Source organism: Myxine glutinosa, chromosome 2, assembly GCF_964187855.1.
Source record: "Myxine glutinosa chromosome 2, kmMyxGlut1.1, whole genome shotgun sequence".
Lineage (NCBI taxonomy): Eukaryota > Metazoa > Chordata > Myxini > Myxiniformes > Myxinidae > Myxine > Myxine glutinosa.
In genome coordinates this window covers 10,706,302-10,730,704 of record NC_136262.1, presented here as the reverse complement: position 1 = coordinate 10,730,704, position 24,403 = coordinate 10,706,302, and the positions used below count along the sequence as shown (strand labels likewise).

Sequence of the window (24,403 nt, the reverse complement as noted above, 5' to 3'; positions counted from 1 at the left end):
GATGAACAAATGCATTTTGTTTGTATTTAAAATGTATCTTGTGAAAAATGCTAGGGGCATAGAAAAGGCCCCTTTTTATATGGTATGCGCCATGTGGCAAAGTATAGAAAAGAAGGGACGTTCAAAAAAATCTCATGTGCATGCTGAACTACCCTAGTGTTCTTCGGAGGAACCAGGTAATGCTCCAGGTCAGAAAGAACCTCCAGAAAATGCTCCAGAACCAGGTCAGAAAAGTTCACATAAAAGGGTGCCAATTTTATTCATACACCTGCACGAAGAAGTTAATGTATTTTATTTGCCAGATGTAGGGTGCCCCCATCATCCCAACCTTCGTCACTCGTGATGGACCAAAGTTTGTCCACGGCATTAAAAAAAAAAAAAAAAAATCGTACCCTAAGGGAATGTATGGGGTGGTGGAGATTCGGTGTTCTCACGAGCAGGGTCGGCTTCGGTGCCATTTTAAGTGAGTGAAGGGATGGAAGGGGAGAATACTTCAAAGACAGAGTTAACAAGGCATCATCAGGTATTAGAGGGAGACAAGCTTGAAAGTTCAATCTTGATGTTAAACAGATATTTTTTTAAACCACTTTTTTGTTGTTTTTTAATAGTTATTTGTAAATCAAATGGAAAAAAAAAAAAAAAACAGGCTGCATTTGTGTGTAACTGGATTATAAAAGTTAAACTTTATTATTTTTCACCAGACACATTATGATGGTTTATCAAAGACAATATAACGGTATTTGTAATCTCCCGTGTTCCAACTTTTAGAAATGAATGTAGATAAAAACTGATGAGGTCAATACAAAGTATTTAGTCAAACTTTCTCCACAAAAGCGGATTTGAGACTCGCCTTTGACACATCATATCCTGCATAGTCATAAAGAGAATCCCACCGTCCTGGTCATCTTTACCGCAGCTCTACCTCCGTCGTTTGGGATCCCACCTGTACACAGTCGGCAGATAACAAGCAGAAGTTGATGTCGTAAGTCCGTATGGAATGAGTCAATTACTACTGTGCGACGGGCCAGACGGAAGATTCATAATACTTCCATGTACATACCTGAAAAGGTCATTTGCTTGACTGTCTTCCCTCTCTTTCTGAGCCATCTCCTGAAGGTAAGTAGATCATTAGATGGTGGTGAGCATAGATATGATATATCATCCAAATACACATCAGAAACTACATTAAAAACATCATGACAGTTCAGGCTGTAAGCCTAACAATGGCAGCACTCAAAGCATCTGATATAGTTCAAGCCAAGAACTAGAACGACACGATGTCGACTAATTTACATCATTATACATACTTGTCCCAAATGTGATTTAAATCCCTTCAGCTGTTCTCAAGTGTCACATTTGTTCCTGACATGACCTCTGACCTCTTGATGCCAAAATGTAATCAGTTCATGTTTGCATCATAATATATACTTATACCGAGTTTGGTCAAAATCCCCTCACTGGTTCACAAGTTAGAATTTCACAAGTTCACAAGTCACACGGTAACATATTTTTTACCTTATCGGACCTCTGACCTTTGACCTTGAGACACCACAATCTAATCAGATCAACTTTGCATCATTATTCATACTTTTACCAAGTTTGACTTAGATCCCTTCAGCCGTTCTTACGTTATATCGGTAACGAAAACCAATCACGGACGGCCAGACAACTCAAAAACGCAAGAAGAAAAAGACATAAAATGTCATAGCCCCCACGGTGGTTTTAGTAATTTTGCTGTATGGAGTTAACGCCTGTCAGTCGGCCATCTTTGGTCAGATGACTAAACAAAATCTTCTGCACATGTATGCTCATGTATTATTTTTGTGCCAAGTATTAACAAAATTGGTCCATGCATGTCCGATAATTTGTTGGAGACACGTTTAAGTAACAAAATGGCCGCCAGTCGGCCATCTTGGACCTGATCTCGAAAAAAATGGCCTGCATAGGTAATCCATCATTCATTATCTGAGTGCCAAGTTTGAACAACATCGGCAAATGCATGTCCGAGAAATGGTTGAGGACGAGTTCAATATCGGGTTGTTTTTACATCTAAAATGGCCGCCAGTCGGCCATCTTTGATCACATCGCGAAACACAATGATGTGTATATGTATACTGTCAGGTATTCTCTTTGTGCCAAGTGTGAACAAAATCGGTCCATACATCTCCGAGATATGGTTGCGGACGCACGGACAAGACCAAATCCATATAAGCCCCCGGTTTTGGCCAAGTCCAACGGGGGTTACTGATGCCTCTGGTGACTGTCAGTGGAGGCATAAAATGCACAATAAAAGTTACATTACTTCCTAACACTGTGCAAATGTATCCTCCTCTATGCTACTGTATACAATAAATTACTTTTGATTAACAAAACTATGCTGATAACACATGGCCTTGAGATTTTGAAGACAAACCAGTTTTGTAGTTTGTGCAATATTCTGGTTGTAACCCCCTTCACTTCAGCATATTCACCCACAATCTGGTTCCTCTTCCCCACTACGGGTAGACTCTCCTCCTCTCCATATCCTCCTGCCCCAAACCCTTTGCCTATTCCCTATCCCACCTTTCTCCACATCCACCGACACTGCCAACTCCATCTACTCCTTGCCCCTAACAGCTCCAGTGCAGCCATGGGTGCCAATGAAGCAAGTCTTAACAGGTTAGCCCGAAAGCAGAGACTATATGAAGCAATTCCACCAACTAAAACTGCCCTCTTACAAGCAGGATGCATCTATAGCCAATCAACAGTCTGTCAACCAGAGATTCTGAGAACTGCCGACTGGGGCTTGTTTCTGAAAGATGAAACGTGGCAGATTCTGTGGCCAACACTTCCTCCAATTGCTGCTCGTTGCCAGGAGCTAAGCAAATGTGTTTGCAAGACAGATTGCCATGGGTGATGTAAATGTTGCACTTATCTGCTGGACTATCGGCACACCTGAGCGACTTGCTGAAAGTCTGCATCTCTCTTGACATCCAGACGATCATGAGCATGAAGCTCTCTGCCACCGATCACCGTCGGTAGATCAAGCATCCCGCTCCATGGGACCTGAAGGAGTATCGAGGCACAGAATACACAAACTCATTGTCATCAATCAATGGCAGCTGTTATTTTGACAAGGCAGGTACAGTTATGTTTGCAATACGCAGTTGGAGATTAAAACTAGAACAATGCGACTGTCGCCAATATGCTTCCGCATAGTCCCACAACAGGTAGATGCCATCACTCTGCGTACGTATGGGTAGGGGATCACGTTTGTGAAGTTTTGTGTTGATCGGATAAGGTTCGTTTTTCTATCCAAGATGGTTGCCAAACCACATGATCTATGACGTCATCATTTTCAAACTATATGCAACAGTGCTGTTAGATGATATTTGTAAAATTTAGCAACGATAGGGTGAGCGGTTTCAGAGATATAATTATTTGATATTTTCTTTCAATCCAATATGGCTGTCAAACCATGTGACATATGATGTCATAACTTTAATATTCAAATACAAATGGGTCATAGATCATGTGCATGTATTTTCAGATTTTTAGGATAAGGAATTCGATTAAAACATTTTTGGCTGGTATACCACTTCACCTATGATGTCATCATTATCATGCTTTTGGTCCCCATTGGGAGAACTTGACAATTTGCCAAGTTTCAACTTTTCCCATTCAGCGGTTTCCGAGAAATTATTTTTTAATTATTTGCTTTTAATCCAAGATGGCTGCCATACCACGTAACCTATGACGTCACAATTATCAAACATTCTGCATGGGTGTCACTCCTACACTGAAAGTTTAGTCTCATTCGGACATATGGTTGCTGAGAAAAATGAGGTTTAGCCCGTACGGACGGACGGACAACCCAAAAACATAATGCCTCTGGCGACTTTGTTGGCGGCGGCATAAAAAAAAAATTGCATCCAAAGTCAAGGCTCATGGAAAAATGAGAACACGGAATGGATCAGATCACTCCAGAACAAAAGGAACAGTGACAAGAGAAGGTAGTGTTGGGGGTGGAGGAGGACTCGAACAACAGGGTTAAAGGACAAACAATGTCTGTGGGAAGGATGCCTGGGGTGGACAAGATAGATACAGAAGCAAACTCTCAGGAAGGAAAGAGATGGGCTGGAGGTGCAACATTGATGGAGGTAGAAAACATAATGGGTTTTGGATTGGGGACAATCTAAGATGGTGGTGAACAGCTGTCTTGAAGACCTGGAGGGAACAATGAAATTGAAGAGGATGTGGAAATTAGTTCAATAAGTGGGGAAAAAGAGGAACCAATGAGTGGAGGTGAGCAGTGATCCTGGATTTAGGTAGTTTCACCAGAAGGGGGTTGATGGTGGAGCGCGTATGCCTTGCAGAAACCAGGAGTGTGGGGGTACGGGGAGGGCCGCTCGGCCGGTAGGCTTCAACTCTGAAGGGAGCTGAAGTTGAGGTTCACCTGCTAGCTTCTATCTGATCTACCCCTGAGATGGCCCCTTCACTTGATAGCTTGAGAGTGATGAGCGTTGGTGGCACGAACACAAAGACGGCTCTCACTCCGCAGTGGGCATCTACAACGGATTATGCGCAGGAGAGTTCAGTGCTGGAAAATGGATCGCGATATATTTACGCAATGGTGAAGAAACTCAAAGAAGAACAATATCAGCTGTTAGAATAGCGAATGGTAAATGTATTCTCTGGAATGAATAACAAGAGGAGTTCAGATGCAACAAGGTGGAAGGGGTGTTTACATGTGAACACACCAGGTGCGACAACCGGCAACCACAGGTTGCGGATAGTGGAACGACCCTCAGATGTGAGTGTTACCTGCGTAAGCAGTCGGGGTGAACCTGGTGGTGATTGGTGAGGGTGAGGTGGATTAACAGGTGGAATGGTTATCCTTACAAAATGCTTCAAATACTCAATGATGCAATAGCCTGGTGTTGGCTTAGCGGTTAGGGTGCAGCTTGGGATCCTAGGATCCTGGGTTCGAATCCCGGTCGATCGCTGAATTAACGCCACGGTTGACTCAGCCTGTCATCCCTCTGAGGTCGGCAAATCGAGTACCAGCTCACTGGTAATTCCTTGTGTGTCGCAAGGGGCAACTAACAGGGTTGGCGGCAGGAAGGGCATCCGGCTGTAAAACATTGCTTCAAAAAGGGGACCACGGTGCCTGAAAAAGGTCAACCCCCGCATTGCGGAGAAAAATTGCCTCTATAAGTGGTTCACTCAATGATGCAATAATCATCATCTGGCGAGTACAAGACACCATAAACCTCACCCCCACTGTCCTGCATTGTGGGTAATTCATGGTCAGAGCAAGACTAGGAGAAGGAAAACTCTCATGGAATACCAATGGGTTGGAGAAGCTAATCATACGGGTAGTGGTGATAGGTACCCTTGGTGGAGCAAATGCCATCAAAAGCATTATCCAAAGGCAACCACAAAACTATAGACTGGAAAAGGGTGGGTACCCTGTGTGACCGAAGCGGTGGGAAGGCATGGTCCTCGTCCAGCGGATGCCACTGCCGTCCGATCCTGCCCGAACCACTTGTGTATCCATGTTTTCATGGCACAGGTAAGCCTGGTGCTGGCTTAACGAACTCAGGTTTGAGCCCCTGTCATTATAATAAATAACACCAGGTGTGTTGACCTGCCAGGTCGGCAAAATAAGCACCGGCTTACTGGAAACGGGGCACTGCGTCAGTGGCACAGCTCGAGTACAGGTGGACCTTTCGGGCGAGAGTGATGGGCCGAGTGTATGGATCAAACCCAAACTTCGGTCAACGTACATGAATGAGCTAGTTTTTAAATAGCAAATGAAGAGATGAGTAAACACTGCAGGGTTTAACATGGACTTCATGAATAAGGAATGGAAAGCAATATCAATGTCACTCCCTCACACCCATCTTGTGTTTCCTCAATAAGGAAAGCAATATCACGTCGTCGTCATTTGAGAGCAACCCAACCAACAACCCTCCCTCTCCCTACTCTCCCACAACGATTTTCTTTTTTTAAATATTCCTTGTAATCACAACGAGAAATGCACTCGGTAGAGCACATACCTCTGCCAGGCTGGACAGTTTACGCTTCGTTTCCCATTGATCGGCCGGAGCCGGACCTGAACCAAAATTGAATTGGCTTGCTCTTGTCACTTACCCAAATCATCCACCTCGTTTTATCATAACTCATTCACAACCTTTTGAGATATCATACTATACATCATTTCTGGCCCTATCTCTCAATGGTGAAGAATCACTTCAAAAATTGTAGTATCCGGATTGGGATCTTCACCAAAATCGAATCAATTCGTCCTTATGACCACAACCTGTCCACAAAGTTTCATCCAAATTCCATCCACAACCTTTTGACATATCCTGCACACAAACAAAACAGAAAGGGGTGAAAATATAACAGATGGCTGAGGTAATAATCAATCATCTGCTGAGGGATAGAAACAGCAAAGATGTGCTAACTTGTGGAAGTCCATCAGATGGGCAAAGGCAGTACATGGTTCCAGTTAAACAGGCCCTGCTTAGATGGCAATGGCAAACCACCCAATGCGGTTGATGCAAATTACAGCATTGCGTGTCCCAAAACATTCAAATGTTTACGTTCATCAGTGTTCTCTTTCCAGGGATTTTCTTCCACAAACACAGCCGTGTGGTCTTTATCACAATGATAACAAGAAAAAGAGCAATCAGAGATTGCAAACCCTCAACAGGATGTATTTTTAGTGGTTTTTACTTTTCGCTTTTGTGTTAGGCTTTTGTGTTAAAGGCTTTTGTGTTAAAACAAATATGGCGGCCGAACCATTTGACCGATGACATCATTTTTTTTATCTAAACCAATTTATTCCTAGATTATGCTCAACAAATTTCATCTTAATCGGATGAAGTTTTGTACTTGTCGAATTATGACGTCATAATGGAGGCACCTATGACATCATCATTAACATATTTTATTCCCCATGGAGAGTTCTTTACAATGAGCCATGTCTCAATTTTTTCTATTCAGCGCTTTTGGAGATATAGAGGTGCAAAGTTTTTCGGTTTTTCCAAGATGGCGGCCGAACCACGTGACCGATGATGTCATCATTTTTGTTTTCTCCGCCCGTTTATGTTGACATGGCGCTCAAGAAATTTGATCTTGATCGGATGAAGTTTTGTACTTGTCGAATTATGATGTCATAATGGAGGCACCTATGACATCATCATTAACATATTTTATTCCCCATGGAGAGTTCTTTAGAATGAGCCATGTCTCAATTTTTTCTATTCAGCGCTTTTAGAGATATAGTGGTGCAAAGTTTTTCGGTTTTTCCAAGATGGCGCCCGAACCACTTGACCTATGACGTCATAATTATCATTTAAAAATTATACAGGTGGAGTTGCACCTATGGTGAAAATTTCCTGTCGATCGGACCAACGGTTGCAGAGAAAATCATATTTATTCTGTGTGGACAAACAGACAGACAAACAAACAAACAGACAAACAAACGGACTCAAATGCAATACCCTCTCCTCTGGTGAGGGTAATAATGAGCAAATCGGTGATGTTAATTGCCTTGCCCTGTTAATTAAAGTCCATGTGACAGAAATTAAAAATCCAAAATCTAACCACAATGCATCACACGCATCAACTTCCTTAACTGAATTTTGAAGTGAACACCGAACCTTCAAGTGCTACAAAAGGCCTCACACCTCAACCAAACAGTCTCACCTTACGGAACGACTTGAAGTTGACAAAGCTCTCATTGTCGGCAGACGGAAGAGCGACCGAGCCGGTACAACCGTTTCCACTGTTGACCACGAGGTTGCACAAACGTATTGCCAGGAGTCCAGTGGGCAGTTCAGAAACCAAAATTTTATCCGGCTCTTTTCTCCTCTGCACACATGAATGTTCAATGTCAAAAGCTATAAAAAAATGAAAAAAGGACACAGAAATAAAACAAGAAAGAGCAATCAGAGATTGCAAACCCTCGCCTGAACGTGCTTTAGTGGCTTTTAAAGCTTTTGTGTTAAAACAAATATGGCGGCGAACCACGTGACTGATGACAGCATTTTTTTTTCCTCCGCCAATTTATCCTCAGAGGATGCTCAAGAAATTTTATCTTGATTGGATGAAGTTTTGTACTTGTCGAATTACGACGTCATAATGGAGGCACCTATGACATCATCATTAACATATGTTATTCCCCATGGAGAGTTCTTTACAATGAGCCATGTCTCAAGTTTTTTTCTATGCAGTGCTTCTGGAGATAGAGGTGCAAAGTTTTTCGGTTTTTCCAAGATGGCGCCCATACCATGTGACCGATGACGTTATCATTCTTTTTTTTCTCCACCAATTTATGCCGACATGGCGCTCAAGAAATTGCATCTTGATTGGATGAAGTTAAGTACTTGTCGAATTATCGAATTATGACATCATAATGGAGGCCTTGGGCCAAGAGAGTTAAAAATTGGGCACAGTCTATTCCAGGGCAAGACAAATATGTGTGTAAAGTTTGGTGATTCTACGTGCAATGGTGTAGACGTAGTACCTGCGAACAAACAGACAGACAAACCAACCAACCAACATACTTGCTGGAATCTTTTCCGGCAAGTAACAAACATGACAGACAGACAAACGGACTCAAATGCAATACCTTCTCCTCAGACGAGGGTTAAAAAAAAAAACAAAAAAAACATTTGTCAAAATGCAAATTACAACAAAAACTTTGTTTTTCGGACTTTTTTTTCCTGTGGAATTTCCTGTCAATCGCACCAACGGTTGCAAATAAAATCATATTTATTCTGTGCGGACAAACAGACAAACGGACTCAAATGCAATACCCTCTCCTCTGGCGGGGGTAACTAGACGGTATTCATAGAATACTTTACCCTGCGCAGTCAACTTGGTGCAAGCCAACTCTTCTGTTTTTGAATCTCCTCAATACCTCAATACCTCAATAAATCTCCTCAATACCCTCTCCTCTCCTCTGCTTGCGAGCAAGGAGGAAGCGGACAAGCGGTAACTTATAAGTGTCTTTATTTCAGGAGCTCACTGTAACACTGGCGCGCTCCGGGCTGCGCGCCCGGTGTATATCATGAGGCCACGCCTACCCCTCGGGCGTGGCCACCGCCCACTTGGTGCGCGGAATGATGTCACCACGCCAGTGGGCTTTTGTGTCCGCCACACGCGCCCCCCCAGAATTCCCGCGCACCTGGAGGGCCAGTTTGCGGGGCAGACGAATGACCCGGCTGAAGCGCCCCCTGGCGATCGGCGGCGTCCGGGGTGCAGGGATGCCAGGTGGGATGCCCCTGGGATGGGTGCAGGACCGGGGGGCGGCATGGCGGCGGGGCTGGGCGGTGCCGGGGGTCCGCCCACAGGGGGGGGCCCCGACGTGGCGGTCGGGCCACTGGCGGTGGATGGTCCACGTCGAGGTGGGCCGGCTTGAGGCGGTCTACCGAAACGCGGTCAGGAGTACCGCCGATGTCCAGGGTGAAGTGCTTCGCCCCGGTCTCCAGCACGCGGAAAGGCCCGTCGTACGGGGGCCGCAGTGGTGTCCGGTGGGCATCGTGGCGGACGAAGACGTACTCCGCCATGCGAAGCTCCGGGGCGACGTGCGTCGGTGGGTGCCCGTGGCATGCCGTTGGCACCGGGGCGAACCTCTGGGCGGTCTCTTGCAGAGCGGAGCGCTGCTGTGCCGCGGACCATGGTGCCATGGAGTCGGGGAGGAACTCGCCCGGCACCCACAGCGGTTGCCCGAAGACCAACTCCGCCGCGGATGCGCGCAGGTCCTCCTTGGGCGCCGTCCGGAGGCCCAGCAGGACCCAGGGGAGCCTGTCGACCCAGCCGCCGTCACGGAGGGTGGCCCGGAGCGCGGCCTTCAATGAGCGGTGAAATCGCTCACACAGGCCGTTAGCCTGGGGGTGGTAGGCCATGGTTCGGTGCAGCCGGACCCCGAGCCCCTGCGCGACCGCCCCCCCAGAGCTCCGAGGTGAACTGGGGGCCGCGGTCGGACGAGATGTCTGAGGGGGCGCCGAACCGGGCGACCCAGGTGGCGATGAAAGCCTGCGCGACATCGGCCGCCGTTGTCGACGCCAAGGGCACGGCCTCCGGCCACCGGGTGGTGCGGTCCACCATGGTGAGGACGTAGGTGAAACCCCGCGAGGGGGGCAGAGGTCCCACCAGGTCCACGTGGACGTGGTCAAACCGGCGTTCCGGCACCGTGAACGGGGCCAACGGGGCCTGGGTGTGCCGGTGCACCTTGGCGCGCTGGCACGCGAGGCACGTCCTGGCCCAGCCGCGGACGGCCTTCCGGAGGCCATGCCAGACGAACTTGTCGGCGATCAGCCTTTGGGAGGCCCTCGCGCCCGGGTGGGACAGGCCGTGGATGGCGTCAAACACCTGGCGCTGCCAGCCCGCGGGTACGATGGGGCGAGGACGCCCGAGGGAGACGTCGCACAAGAGGGCCGCGCCCGCGCCGTCGAACGCCACCTCGGTGACGCGGAGGCCCGTGACGGCGGTCCGCAAGGCCTGGACGTCGGGGTCAGCGGCCTGGTCCGCTGCCATCCGGGCATAGTCGATGCCGAGGTGGACTGCGTGGGCGACGGCCCGGGAAAGGCAATCCGCCACCGGGTTGTCCTTCCCCGCAACGTGCTGGATGTCCGTCGTGTACTCGGACACGGCCGAGAGGTGACGCTGCTGCCGGGCCGACCACGGCTCGGTGACCTTGCCCATCGCGAAGATCAGCGGCTTGTGGTCGACGAAGGCAGTGAACGCACGGCCCTCGAGCAGATGGCGGAAGTGCCTGACCGCCAAGTGAAGCCCGAGCAACTCGCGGTCGAAGCTACTGTAACGGCGTTTGGGCGGGCGAAGCTGCCGGCTAAAGAACGCCAGTGGTTGCCAAGCTCCACGCACCCATTGCTCGTGCACCGCGCCCACCGCGTAGTCCGAGGCATCGGTGGTGAGGGCGATCGGTGCATCGGGCGCCGGGTGCGCGAGCATGGTGGCGTTAGCCAAGGCGAGCTTCGCGCCCGTGAACGCCGTGTCCATCTGCTCGGTCCAGGTAACGTCGCCTTTGCCCGGCTTACCTCGGAGAGCTTCGTGCAGGGGGCGCAGGAGCTGGGCGATACGGGGCAGGAACCGATGGTAAAAGTTCACCATGCCCAGGAACTCCTGCAGCCCTCTGATCGTGCGGGGGCGCGGAAACCCCTTCACCGCCTCCACCTTGGCCGGCAGGGGGACGGCTCCGTGCCTGGTGACACGGTGCCCCAGAAAATCGATTATGGTGGCGCCAAACCGGCACTTTGCGGGGTTCACAATCAGGCCATGCTGGCCCAGGCGTTCGAAGAGCGTGCGGAGGTGGCGTAGGTGCTCTTCACGGGACGCGCTGGCGACGAGGATATCGTCCAGGTAGACGTAGACAAAATCCAAGTCACGCAGGACGCTGTCCATCAGTCGCTGGAACGCCTGAGCCGCATTCTTCAGACCGAAGGGCATGCGCAGGAACTCGAAGAGTCCGAATGGCGTGATGACCGCCGTCTTCGGGACGTCCTCCGGCCTGACGGGGACCTGATGGTAGCCGCGTATGAGGTCCACCTTCGAGAAGAAGGACATGCCCGCCAAACGGGCGGAAAAGTCCTGAATGTGGGGGACGGGGTAGCGGTCGGGAGTCGTGGCGTCATTGAGACGGCGATAGTCCCCGCACGGTCGCCATCCCCCGCCGGGCTTCGGCACGATGTGCAGCGGCGACGCCCAAGCGCTCTCTGAGCGCCGAACGATGCCGAGTCGCTCCAGGGTAGCGAACTCCGCTTTTGCCACCGCCAGCTTCGTCGGCTCGAGGCGGCGTGCCCGGGCGTAGACCGGTGGCCCGACGGTGGGGATGTGATGGGCCACCCCGTGCTTGACGGCCCCCGCCGAGAAGGTGGGCCGCGTGAGGGCCGGGAAGCCGGCGAGGAGGCGGGTGAATGCGTCTGCTTCCGGAAGCGTACAGACCAACGTGGCCGGAACCGAACCGTTCGGCAAGCCGCTTGGCAAGCCGCTCGTTGAGCTGGGCAACGCACAAGCGAGCGAGCTGAACGTCTCGGCCTGGACAAGACGTCTGCGCTTGACGTCGACCAGGAGCCCATTAGCGCACAGGAAGTCCGCGCCAAGCAGTGCCATGGGCACGTCGGCGGTGACGAACGTCCATCGGAAAACCTGCCCTCCGAACCGCAGAGGCAGCGTTTTCCGTACGTACGGATGGGCGTCCCGTTCGCAGCAAGCAGCGCGGGGCCCCCACCCGCGGCGTGCTTGTCTGACGTGCCGGCGGGAACGACACTCACCTGCGCTCCCGTGTCGCACAGGTAACGGCGCCCGGAGAAGGTGTCCGTTATGAACAGCAGGCTGCTTGAACGGCCGGCGCTCATCGCCACTATTGAGCGCCGGCCCAGGCGTTTCCCGACCTGTTGAAGGAGCATGGCGGATGACACTGCCGAGCTTCGTGGCCGAACTTGGCGTGGAACCAGCACCAGGTGGTGGATCTGGAGGAGCGCGGCTGGCTCCGCCAGGCCGGTGGAGTTGGCGGGTTTCCCCGCGGTGGCGGTTTTCGCCGCGGCGGTGGGCGGGGCGTGGCGGCGGTCACGAGGTGCGTATCAGCATGCTGCGTATGCTGTATAAGCTGATGCTGTGGATCAGCAGCATCAGCAGCAGCATCAGCAGCATCAGCCACGAGGGCCGTGACGGCCACGCCGACTCTCGCCCGCGTGTCCGAAGCGGCGAAGTACTTGTCCGCCTCGGCTGCCAATGCTCGGGGTTCCGTTAGCCCGGTCCCGGCCAACGCGAGGCGAACCTGCGCTGGAAGTTGGCGACGGAAAAGCGCCCGGAATAGAGAACCGGGGGCTTCGTCGCCCAACAGTGACAGCATATGGTCCATTCGGACCGACGGGCGCGTGTCACCGAGCTCGGAGAGATCCAGGAGGCAGTCGGCCCGTGCGTCGTCCGTGAGGCCGAACGTGGCTAGGAGTAGCCGCTTGAGTGCCTCGTACTTGTGGCCGTCCGGTGGGTGGCGAAGGACGGACACAACTCGAGCGGCCGTGCCGGGCCCGAGGGAGGCGACGACGTGGCAATAGCGCGTGTCATCGCCGGTGAGGTGCCGAAGCTGAAATTGGGCTTCGGCCTGGACGAACCAGACTTCGGCCTGAGCCTCCCAAAATTCGGGAAGTTTGATGAAGTTTGCCATGGCAATGGCGTCGAGTGTGGAAGGATCGCTCCGGCAGATCCAACGTCAAGGGGGTCACCAGTAAAGCGCGGCGTTACGCGCGCTGCTTGCGAGCAAGGAGGAAGCGGACAAGCGGTAACTTATAAGCGTCTTTATTTCAGGAGCTCACTGTAACACTGGCGCGCTCCGGGCTGCGCGCCCGGTGTATATCATGAGGCCACGCCTACCCCTAGGGCGTGGCCACCGCCCACTTGGTGCGCGGAATGATGTCACCACGCCAGTGGGCTTTTGTGTCCGCCACAACAAAAACTTTGTTTTTCGGACTTTTTTTCCTGTGGAATTTCCTGTCAATCGGACCAACGGTTGCAAATAAAATCATATTTATTCTGTGCGGACAAACAGACAAACGGACTCAAATGCAATACCCTCTCCTCTGGCGGGGGTAACTAGACGGTATTCATAGAATACTTTACCCTGCGCAGTCAACTTGGTGCAAGCCAACTCTTCTGTTTTTGAATGGTTTTTTTTCTTTGATCCATTATGGCTGCCAGACCATGTGAGCAATGACATCATAAATTTACATTCTCTAATAGAATTGTTGTGTCGATCACACTCAAGAAATTTCATACTGATCAAACGAAGCATTTTCCTTGTCAAATTACGACGTCATAATTATGGCCCCAATGACGTCACCGTTAGCAACACCTATTCCCCATATGGAGTTCTTTACAATGAGCCACGTTTCAATTTTTTCCATGGAATGGTTTTGGAGATGAACGTTTTTCGATTTTTCCAACGTGGTGCCTGTGCCACGTGAGCTATGACGTCATAATCATCATTTAAATATTCTACAGGAGGAGGCGCTCCCATGGTGAAAATTTCATGTCCATCAGACTAACAGTTGCAGAATTTTTTTTTTTTTCATACTGATCAGATCAGGCGTTGCACTTGTCAAATTATGAGGTCATCATGAAGGCACCGATGACATCATCATGAAGGCACCGATGACATCATCATTGACATCGCTTATTCCCCATGGGGAGTACTTCACAATGAGCCTTGTTTCAATTTTTTCCATTGAGCGGTTTCGGAGATATAGAGGTGTAACGTTTTTCCAAGATGGCATCTGTACCACGTGACCTATGACATCATAATTATGAATAAATAAAAAACCTGCAGGCAGAGGCGCTCCTATGATAAAATTTCGTGTCAATTGGACCACCGGTTGCCGAGTAAATTAATTTTTAAAATGCAGACACACGTGTACGTATGCAACCGAATGCCGAACCTTCGCTTCCCGAGCGCAGGGTAAAAAAAAAAAAGGTTGTTGCTGCACCGACCAGGAATATACATCTTCCAGGTTCCATACCACGTCTCACTCCCAGCTATTGCTGTTTGGTGCTCCCCTATTCTCACCAAGAGTAGCCCGACACTTCCCTCTGCCAATATGTGATCCCGCTGGAGGCCAACGTTGGTACTGTTGCATTTTCATGGAAGGATTAAATAAATACATAAAACAAACAGGAAAAACAAACAAATAATCATGGAGATCATTGAGGAACACCGAGCCATCCCACAATATTGCTTTTAACGAATTACAATCAGCTCTTTGTGAATGAGAGGACAAACCCACGTTAGCAGTGGGCACACTGTGGAAGCAAACTTCAAACTCCTCTTTCTTCAACTTCTTGGGAGGCGGAGTTTTTTGTGTGGTTTCATGTCGAGCCTGACAAAAAGAAAAGAAAAGAAATAGAAAGTCGAATGCGTCGATGGATATGCCACCACCCATGTCAGATGTCAACCCACTGTTACGTTTGATCCCATGAGAGAAAGAGAGAGAAAAGTAGAAGGGAGAACATCAGATGCTTCTAACTCGAGTTATGGTCTGAAAATGATTCCCAAAGGACACGTGACCTTTGATCTGTTCAATCAATCAAATTGAATCAGTTCATCTTTGTATTGCAGTCCACAAGAGTGTCGAGTTTAGTTGAAATCTCGAGAGTGGTTCATATTGCAGTAATAGATTTTCAATTATAGGGCACTTGACCTTAGGCCTTTGAACTTTTGAACCCAAAATGTAATCAGTTCATCTCTGGATTAGAGTTCACAGTTATGCCAAGTTGTGTCAAACTCCTTCAGCAGTTCACAAGTTATAGAGGTAATGAAAATGTGCTACTTTCAGCAATAGGTCAAATGACCTTTGACCCATTGAACCAAAAATCGATTCAGTTCATATTTGCATGATAAAACATGTTTATAACAAGTTTGGTATTAATGGGGAACGAAAATTTGCTACTTTCAGCTAAAGATCACGTAATCTTTCACCCCAAAATCTAATCAGTTCATCCTTGCATTGTAAAACACCGTTGTACCAAGTACGGTATGGTAAAAATTCCTTTAGTGCTTCACAAGTTATCGCGGTCACAAAAATTGATCACAGACAGATGTGGAGACTTTTTTTTTTGAATGCACATGCACACAGACTGATAGACAGAATAACCCAGAGGAAGAGAGAGACACGGAGAAGCAGAGAGATCGACAAGCACGCAGAAGCAGAGAGAGACACACGTAGAGGCAGAGAAAATGACAAGCACGCAGAGGCAGAGAGACACGCAGAGCCAGAGACACACACGCAGAGCCAGAGAGACACACACAGAGCCAGAGAGAGACACGCAGAGCCAGAGAGACACACGCAGAGCCAGAAAGACACACGCAGAGCCAGAGAGACACACGCAGAGCCAGAGAGACACATGCAGAGCCAGAGAGACACACGCAGAGCCAGAGAGACACACGCAGAGCCAGAGAGACACACGCAGAGCCAGAGAGACATACGCAGAGCCAGAGAGACACACGCAGAGCCAGAGAGACACACGCAGAGCCAGAGAGACACACGCAGAGCCAGAGAGACACACGCAGAGCCAGAGAGACACACGCAGAGCCAGAGAGACACACGCAGAGCCAGAGAGACACACGCAGAGCCAGAGAGACACGCAGAGCCAGAGAGACACACGCAGAGCCAGAGAGACACACGCAGAGCCAGAGACACACGCAGAGCCAGAGAGACACATGCAGAGCCAGAGAGACACACGCAGAGCCAGAGAGACACACGCAGAGCCAGAGAGACACACGCAGAGCCAGAGAGACACACGCAGAGCCAGAGAGACACACAGAGCCAGAGAGACACACGCAGAGCCAGAGAGACACACGCAGAGCCAGAGACACACGCAGAGCCAGAGACACACACGCAGAACCAGAGACACACACACAAACACACACACAAACACACACACACACACACCAATTACCACCACAAAGCAACTTCCAGATGCACAATACATGTCAGGAACAAGGTCACCTTATCATGGGGCTACAAAGCAACAACACGACACAATGTAATCACTGTAGTAACACTGTTGTGATCATCCTGTAGAAAGGAAAGCCAACAAAACCATATAACCGCTCAAAAAAAACCAAAAACGTTTGTTTGTTTTGCCTTACGTCTCAGCCAATCATGTAAAATGAAACTTTGTGAGGACCAAAAGAAACCTCAAATCGTTGGTGCAAAATTATTTGTATTTCTGGGAGATTCTCTTACAAACCTCACAATCAGAAGACTCTTCTTTCTTTTCCATTTTGATAGTGCTCGACGTCGACGTCCATTCCTCTACATCCATTCCCTACACACAAAGAGGAAAGTTAGTGTTACCTACTGCTCCCACAAGTTGTACAGTAAGATGCTGGGTTACTAAAGCAAGGCCTCTTTGGCCAAAGTGAAAACTTTAGAATGACCAGAGAATTGTTACCTGCAGAGGAATGTTTAGCAAGTATCGTTCATTCCTCCAAACATACACAACGCCAATCATGCCAATGTCCCATACCGGGGTATTTTGAAAATGCTTTTGGGCCTCGTGCCCCCCATCGGAGGCTTTCGCAGATACCCACTCAGCCACCTGTTCTCTTTGGCCATCCCTGGTGCCCACATTTACTCTTCCTTTCCAATCCTGCACTGCTTCCGGAGAATGCAGGCGCTTGATTCCTGCAGTCGAGAAGATAGGGGGAAAAAAGATGAAGCATCACCCGAACTACTTCACACTCGCTCGGGTTTGAATTTCACTAAGTTACCGATCTGTGGACGAGTCGACATGCATTCATTTTGTGTGCAACACATGGCTGGGAGCACATCTGTGCCATTGATGCAGTGTTCCCTGTAGGTTTACAGTCCCTCGCTCCATTAGGTATGTCTGCATTACCGTGGTCCTTATTTTTGAAGTTCAGATTTCAAACACTCTCACCCCCTCATTTTGTTCCACTATATCAATAAATATTTCACACCAAATTTTATCCGTAAAGATGAACATTTAGGGATTGCTTAATTAAGTTGAAGATTTATCTTGTGGCTCGCATCGCGAAACAAAATGATGTCCATATGTATACCGTCATGTATTGTCTTGTTAGTTGTTAGGGTTGTACTAAGTATGAACAAAATCGGTCAATACATATCCGAGATATGGTTGCGGACGGACGGGACCCAATCAATGAGCCCCCTTTTCAGACGAAGTCCAACGGAGGCAAATAATAATTTTATTTATTTAGCGCCTTGTGCCGATGGATACAAGGTGCTTTGCATAAACCTCCAAAGTGCAACTGTCTGAATATCACGAGGTCTGAGGACATATCACTTACTTACAGATTTAGTTACTAAGAACACAATGGACTTGTTCAAGTACCGAGAAATTCCAGCTGGCTTTCTGGATTTTGACCTTGAGTCATGGGAGCTCAGAAAGAATAACATGGCAGATAGTTGAACACTTGAAGGTGGTAAATGACAATGCTGAAAGGTGTGTGGTCGCCCTTATTGAAGAATATATATAATGCCATCATAACAAAGCAACAAGAAGAATAGAAACAAATCATCCTTCAAGTTGTACAGGACCATGGAATCCTCTTCCCCAACAAAAAAAGGAAACTATCAACACATAAATGAACTATAAAGCATCTGAAAAAGCAAAGACCGTCCGTGTCTGTTTTGTATTCAGACTTCTTCTTCCATATGCTAAACATGATGAAAACAGCTGGAAAAAAAAAATTTGACGATTTTAGTAACCTTCACCTTTCAACCTCAAAAGCAAAAGGCTTCAGTGACCCAATATGCAAATTCTTGTAATTTCAGGTCAACTGGATGAAAATTGATGATTGTATGTGATGCTGACCGTTGAACTTTTGACCAAATTATTGATTTGTCTCCTCCATATTCTCATACTAAAGCTTTGTTGAAAAAATTTATGACAAAACCTCAAATGGTAAATAAAAATTTCAGGTTAATTGGATCAAAGTTGATTTTAGATCCACACTCCTTCTTCTCCCCGCTCACCCCTCGTCCTCTCCCACTCATTCCCACACGTCCCGTCCCATCCCACACATCATTCATTCTCGGATCTAATGTAGTCTTATATGTTCGAGACAGATTCTGCAGTTTTTTTTTTGTTTTTTTTTGTATACTGAATCGAGGCTCGTGAAAGAGCTAACATTTACTTCACAAACAAATCAACCAGACAAACAAAATATATAAAAAGAGGGAGCGGAAAACAAGATGGGGAGAGAAGGGGAAGCACACAAACACAACATTTGAGAGCAGGGAGATGTGTGGAAGGGAGAGGGCTTGGGGGGAGGAGGCGTGGGAAGGGGTGGGGGCGGTGGAGGGAGAAGTATAAAACACAAGGACACCAAGGACTTCCAGGACAGAAGTTGGTATTTCAAAAAAGTGGAATTGGGGTGAAATTAGCGGGGGTAGAAAAGATCAAGGTTTTGGATGGGGGAAGATAAGAGATGGTGGTGAACAGCTGTTTTAAAGACCTGGAGGGTGGAGTGGGATTGAAGAGAGTGAGGGAGTTTGTTCCAGAGGCGGGAGAAAAGAGGAATGAAGGAGTGAAGGTGAGCAGAGAGTCTTGATTTTGGCAGTTTGACCATAAGAGTGTTGCAGGCAGATCTTGTGCGACCTGTAGGAATATTTACGGGACAGAGCCCAGAGAGAGCTGGGGGGGGCAAGGCCAGAGAGGAGTCGGTAGAAGATGGAAAGACCACCAACCTGCCTGCGGTGAGTGAGTGAGAGGCCCTTGGAGTTAGCTTCATCGCGGGAGATTCCAATGATTCTGAATGCTTTGGTTTCAACAGCGTGAAGACGAGCTAGGTGTGAGGCAGGAGCACCAGCCCAGAGGGGAGAGCAGTATTCCATTGAGCTGCGGATGAAAGCCTTGTATGTGGTGAGGAGCTCAGGTGTGCCAAGGAAGGACTTCGCACGACGGAGGATGCCCAGTCGGCGACTGGCTTTGGAGGCCAGATTTGAAATGTGGTTTTCCCAGGAAAGATCATGGCAGATAGTGAGACCCAAAAGCTTGAGTGACAGAACTTCTTGGAGAGGATTATTCATAAAGTGGATGGGAGGGTTGTCCAGTCGGTCTTTTCGGAGATACATCGTAAGAGTGTGAGATTTGTCAGGATTGAAAGACATGTTCCACTTGTTTGCCCAGTCTGTGATTTTGTCCAGGTCTGCAGAGAGTGATGAGGCAGCAGACTGCCGATCTGAGGGATGAAGAATGGAGCGACAGAGAGTAGAGTCATCAGCAAAGAGATACAGAGGATTTTCAAGAGAGTCAGAGAGATCATTGATGAAGACCAGAAAAAGCACAGGGCCCAGAACACTGCCTTGTGGAACTCCAGCCTGAACAGGAAGAGGAGATGAGAGAAACCCATTCAGGGCCACATGTTGACTATGACTAGAGAGGAAGTCCGCCAGCCATGCGTGGAGATTTCCATGGATACCAAAAGAGGAGAGTTTGGTGAGCAGAGCGGGGTGCCAGACCGTATCGAAGGCACGTGATATGTCAAGGGAGACTGCTCTAATTTCCTGTTTGGCATTGAGGACCTCCATCCATTGTTGAGAAAGCAGAAGCAGCATGTCCAGAGTAGAGTGTCCAGGTCTGAAACCAAATTGATGATCAGAGATCAAGCCATTGGAGAAGAGGAAAGATTTCATATCTGAAGCAATGATGGATTCCATGACTTTGCTGATAATTGGGAGAAGGCTGATTGGTCTGTAGTTGCTGGGATCTGTTTTTGCACCTTTTTTGTGCAAAGCGGTGATGTTGGCAGATTTTCAAACAGATGGAAGATGACCTTGAGCAAAAGAGAGGGTGAAGAGAACAGAGAGAGGGAGTGAAAGAGCGGAAGAACAGGATTTTAGGACCCGTGGGCTGATGCCGTCAGGTCCAGTTGCAGAATCTGAGTCGAGGGTTGACAGAAACTTTTCCACCTTGTCAGGAGGAAAGGACACAGAGTCCAGGAGCAGCTGGGTACGACTGGGTACGGCGGGTACAGAGAGGGATGGGTTTGGGACACAAGATTTAGAGGCAAACACAGAGTTGAGGCATTCAGCTTTTTCACGTGCGGAGTCAGCCGTGTGGCCATTTGAGGTGAGGGAGGGGATGGAGGGGGAACAAACACCAGAAACAGATTTGACCAGACGCCACCAGGATTTGGAAGAGGGAGACAGATAAGAGAGTTCTGTCCTGAGGACGGTGAGATATTGTTTCCTGGCTCTCCTGAGGGTGGACACACACTTGTTTCGGGCTTTGTGAAAGGAAATGAGATTTCCTTCCGTTGGATTTGCTTTCCAGGAGACGAAAGCAAGTTAAAGCTTATTAAAGTTAAAAAGTTAAAGTTAAAGTTAAAAGCAAGTTAAAGCAGTTAAAGCTCATTTTAGCTTTTTTCAATCATGAAATTGGAGCAAACTTGTCCAACTTTACTACAAGTGAAGATGACAGTGGCAGGATTTCTCTCAGGCCTTGCAACATACCTCAGCTTACGGGCTCAACGAGTGCACCCGGCCTTGGTGGCCTTTGGATGAAGCCCGTGGTCAGGTGTGCATCGTAAGGCCTACCAACTCGACGAACATGCCTGGACAGCTTTCGGCACAGTTCTACCGACGTAAGTTTCTAATTTAACCATCACATTTTAAAGTCCGATTTAACCACAAATTGGTTTTACACCTTGAATGTGGATTGTGTCCAAAATAGCCACGGCTATTCTTGAGGGCGTTTGTCCTCCAGTGCAATCCAAAGTGTCAATTCTGTGTACCACAGTGAGGCTCTGCATTGCAAAATGCTGTCTTTACCTCCGCCACCGAAGGTGAATGGAGGTTATGTTTTCACCCCTGTCTGTCTCATCTGTTTCACCCCTGTCTGTCTGTCTCATCTGTTACTTGTCTGTCTGTTACTTGTGAAAATCAAAGATTTTTCAAGTATATTGGTTGGTCTTGTGCGTTATTATGTCAGTTTGTCTGTCAATCGCCCACAGGTGACAATTTTAAACCAATCCTCACAAAATTCATCAAATGGTAGAGTAGGTCATAAGCAAGAAGTCCATTGTTTTGGGGGTCAAAGGGTCAATATCGGCCAAAGGTCAACATAGGCCAAATTTCTAAAATCCTCAATTTTCATCCGATTGACTTGAAATTCTAAGAGGATTTGCATATCTGGTCACTGAATTCAACCACCAATTATTTTTGAGATCATCATAGGCCAACAACTTATTTTATGGATTTTGCAAGTATCGTGCTATGCACAACATATTTCTTGATTGTTTGTTTGTCTGTCTGTTTGTGAACAAGATCTCAAATAGTTGTGGACAGATTCGGACGAAATTTGGCAGAGACATTTCTTCCCAATAAGCTGGTACTCATTTTGCCAACTTTAGAAGGATGGCAGGCTGAGTCAACCCATATGGTGTTATTTTTAACGAAACGACAGGGACTCAAACTCAAGACCCAAAGATCTTAAGCCAGCTTGACCGTCAAGCCAACGCCAGGCTCATGAGATGTAACCCATAATTAAAGGGTTAATTTATTTACTGGCATAATTGAGCAAACGATCCGAAGGATTAGACAAATAAACTGATGAGTGAAAACATTCAAAGCACAATTATATTTTGGTATAAGAACCCACTGTCCAGCAGAAGATAACTAAATAAAGCACTAAAGATATACTTGCCCCTCCCTGCACTTTTGAGGTTTGGTCGAATATTTTAAATAAATGAGGAATGCAAGTCCGAACTAGAACGGCACTTGGTGGAGCGCATTCCTCTGCCGATGACCCAAGGTTTTGCAAGATTTAGTAACACAATTAGAAAAACTACATTTCAACAAACTAAGCAAATATGCGTCTATAGTTTGTATTCTAGCATTGTGTGTGACAAGGTCGAAATGATTAGATTTCGGTGAAGATCTGGGTTAGATCCGGCTAGTAGAATATTTTAAGTGATTCTTCACCATTGGGAGATAGGGGCAAAAACGATATACAGCAGGATATCTCAAAAAGTTATGGACGGATTTGGATTAAAACCTGGTGGATCGGTTGGTTAGGTGACAAGAACAAGCCGATTAGATTTTGGTTCAGGTCCAAATCAAGATCCGGCCTATCAGTGGGATACACAACAAACTGTTCAGCCTGGAGGAGGTATGTGCTCTACCGAGTGCTGTTCTAGTCTTCTTCATGAAATGCATGCGCAAACTCCCCCAAGAGCAATAATAGTTCAAAAAAATTGAATGTCAAAAGCATCCCGACCTCGTGCTGTATCTGTCCACGTTGTGCCAAATTCCGCTGCATCTGCACGCGTCGTATCTGGGTCTCTCCAGTGCTTGCTTGGCGAGGACGTCTCATCACCATCACGCGACCTGTTCCACACAACCCCAAATTGCGTGATGAAATTCCTTTAACAATGTATGAAATGAAACAATGAAATTCCTTTAAGCACATGATGGCAAGGATGAGCGTCTCTCCTCTTCATAACGAATGTAGCTAATGCATGTAATCCAATATCACATATAAAGGCTTATGCACCTTTTTAAACTTTCTACACATCATCAACACACTCCACCTTCTGCCACCTGATAAATGCTTTCCTGCCTCGTTTCCCTCTCAAAATGGTATTTGAACACACCTTGTAAAATCCCAACAATTACTTGCAAAACAGATTGTGTTACACACCTCTTATAGTACATGTAATTGTATCAACACCTGCCAGCCAAAGAACCACAGACACTTTAATCATGTAAAAAACATAAAGACTAAATCTTATTAAACGCCTTTAATATGTGCGGAAAGAAAGGCTCGATGTCATCACCTTTTCTTGTTGTTAAATGAGAAACAGCTGGTCAGCTTGTTTTTCTGTATGGGACCACCAGTCTCTTGGCACGTGGATATCCAATCTTCAGCCGTGTGAGCAACAAGACTAGACTTTGAGTCTGGACTTTTCAAAATACACCGGGCCCGATTCCCGGTACGGGCGGTATCACGATCGACCGAGTCCCGCACATGCTCAACGTCTCCACAGACTTTGCCATGATTTGCAGAGGGCACACTGAGCTCTCCACCATCTTTTGATATCAACGGATAGTCTCCATGACTGACAATATCTTCACAACCCGAGGTAGTTCGGGCTCTGCCGCCCAAAGTGTTAGCTTTGTTAACAACGGGTGAACACGATGTTTTAGCCTCCACACCGAACACCACACTGTGACTTGCTGGCTGGATCACAGAATCCTTATGGTTTTTCTTGGTGTTTGTTATTTCTGGTAGTTGTTTGTTCTTCTCATCCACCCCGTCAAACGATGTCTGTGCGGTACCTTGTTGATGGTAGTCATAATTTCTACGTTGAGAGACACAAAGGAGAAGAGAATCATGTTAATTTATCTCTGAGTCAACATTAACTACCAGAATACAGGTACGGACGTACACTTTTAAACAACTGTTAATTTCCATTCACGGTTTAAACCAACATGCACACCACAAAACAAAAACATTCCCTTGGGATTATTTATAATGTCCTTAAATAATGAATATAAACTTTTGGAAAACACATTTAGGGTCAACTCTACAGACTCGAAGGGTAAATTAACTTTACTTATTGACTCATCCATCTACGAGTACATGTGGAGACTCGAAAAGGAAGTTCATTGTCAACTTGTCGATATTCATCCTTTCTTTTGTTCAAAACATAAACACTCAACGTCCATGTGAATAATCAAATTTACGAGTGACCAGGAAGTCCACATCCGGATAGAGAAAATAAATGAGATACTGTATCTACATTTTCAGGGAAATTTTAACTGAATACCGACTACAACAAAACAACAACAACAGGCATTTTAAGGCCATCTTCCCTGCCAGAGTGGGGGTTAGCCTTGCG

General features: G+C 47.6%; 1 protein-coding gene across 8 annotated transcripts in view; it reads right to left on the bottom strand.

Moving 5' to 3' along the window:
- Positions 1 to 230: 230 nt before the first annotated feature.
- NBN (nibrin) overlaps positions 231 to 24,403 on the bottom strand; it is an 83,654-nt gene continuing 59,481 nt past the window's right edge. For 6 of the 8 annotated variants that reach the window (XM_078772983.1, XM_078772982.1, XM_078772981.1 and 3 more), the window contains 9 exons: positions 23,339 to 23,863; positions 22,780 to 22,889; positions 17,041 to 17,198; positions 16,762 to 16,839; positions 14,796 to 14,888; positions 7,699 to 7,863; positions 2,935 to 3,045; positions 1,061 to 1,110; positions 231 to 943 (listed from right to left, as the gene is read on the bottom strand). In XM_078772983.1, coding sequence (XP_078629109.1) covers positions 919 to 943; positions 1,061 to 1,110; positions 2,935 to 3,045; positions 7,699 to 7,863; positions 14,796 to 14,888; positions 16,762 to 16,839; positions 17,041 to 17,198; positions 22,780 to 22,889; positions 23,339 to 23,863 — 1,315 coding nt within the window. In that variant the 3' untranslated portion in view covers positions 231 to 918. The remainder of the gene's footprint in view (positions 944 to 1,060; positions 1,111 to 2,934; positions 3,046 to 7,698; positions 7,864 to 14,795; positions 14,889 to 16,761; positions 16,840 to 17,040; positions 17,199 to 22,779; positions 22,890 to 23,338; positions 23,864 to 24,403) is intronic. The other 2 variants (XM_078772985.1, XM_078772986.1) reach the window with 1 other exon arrangement.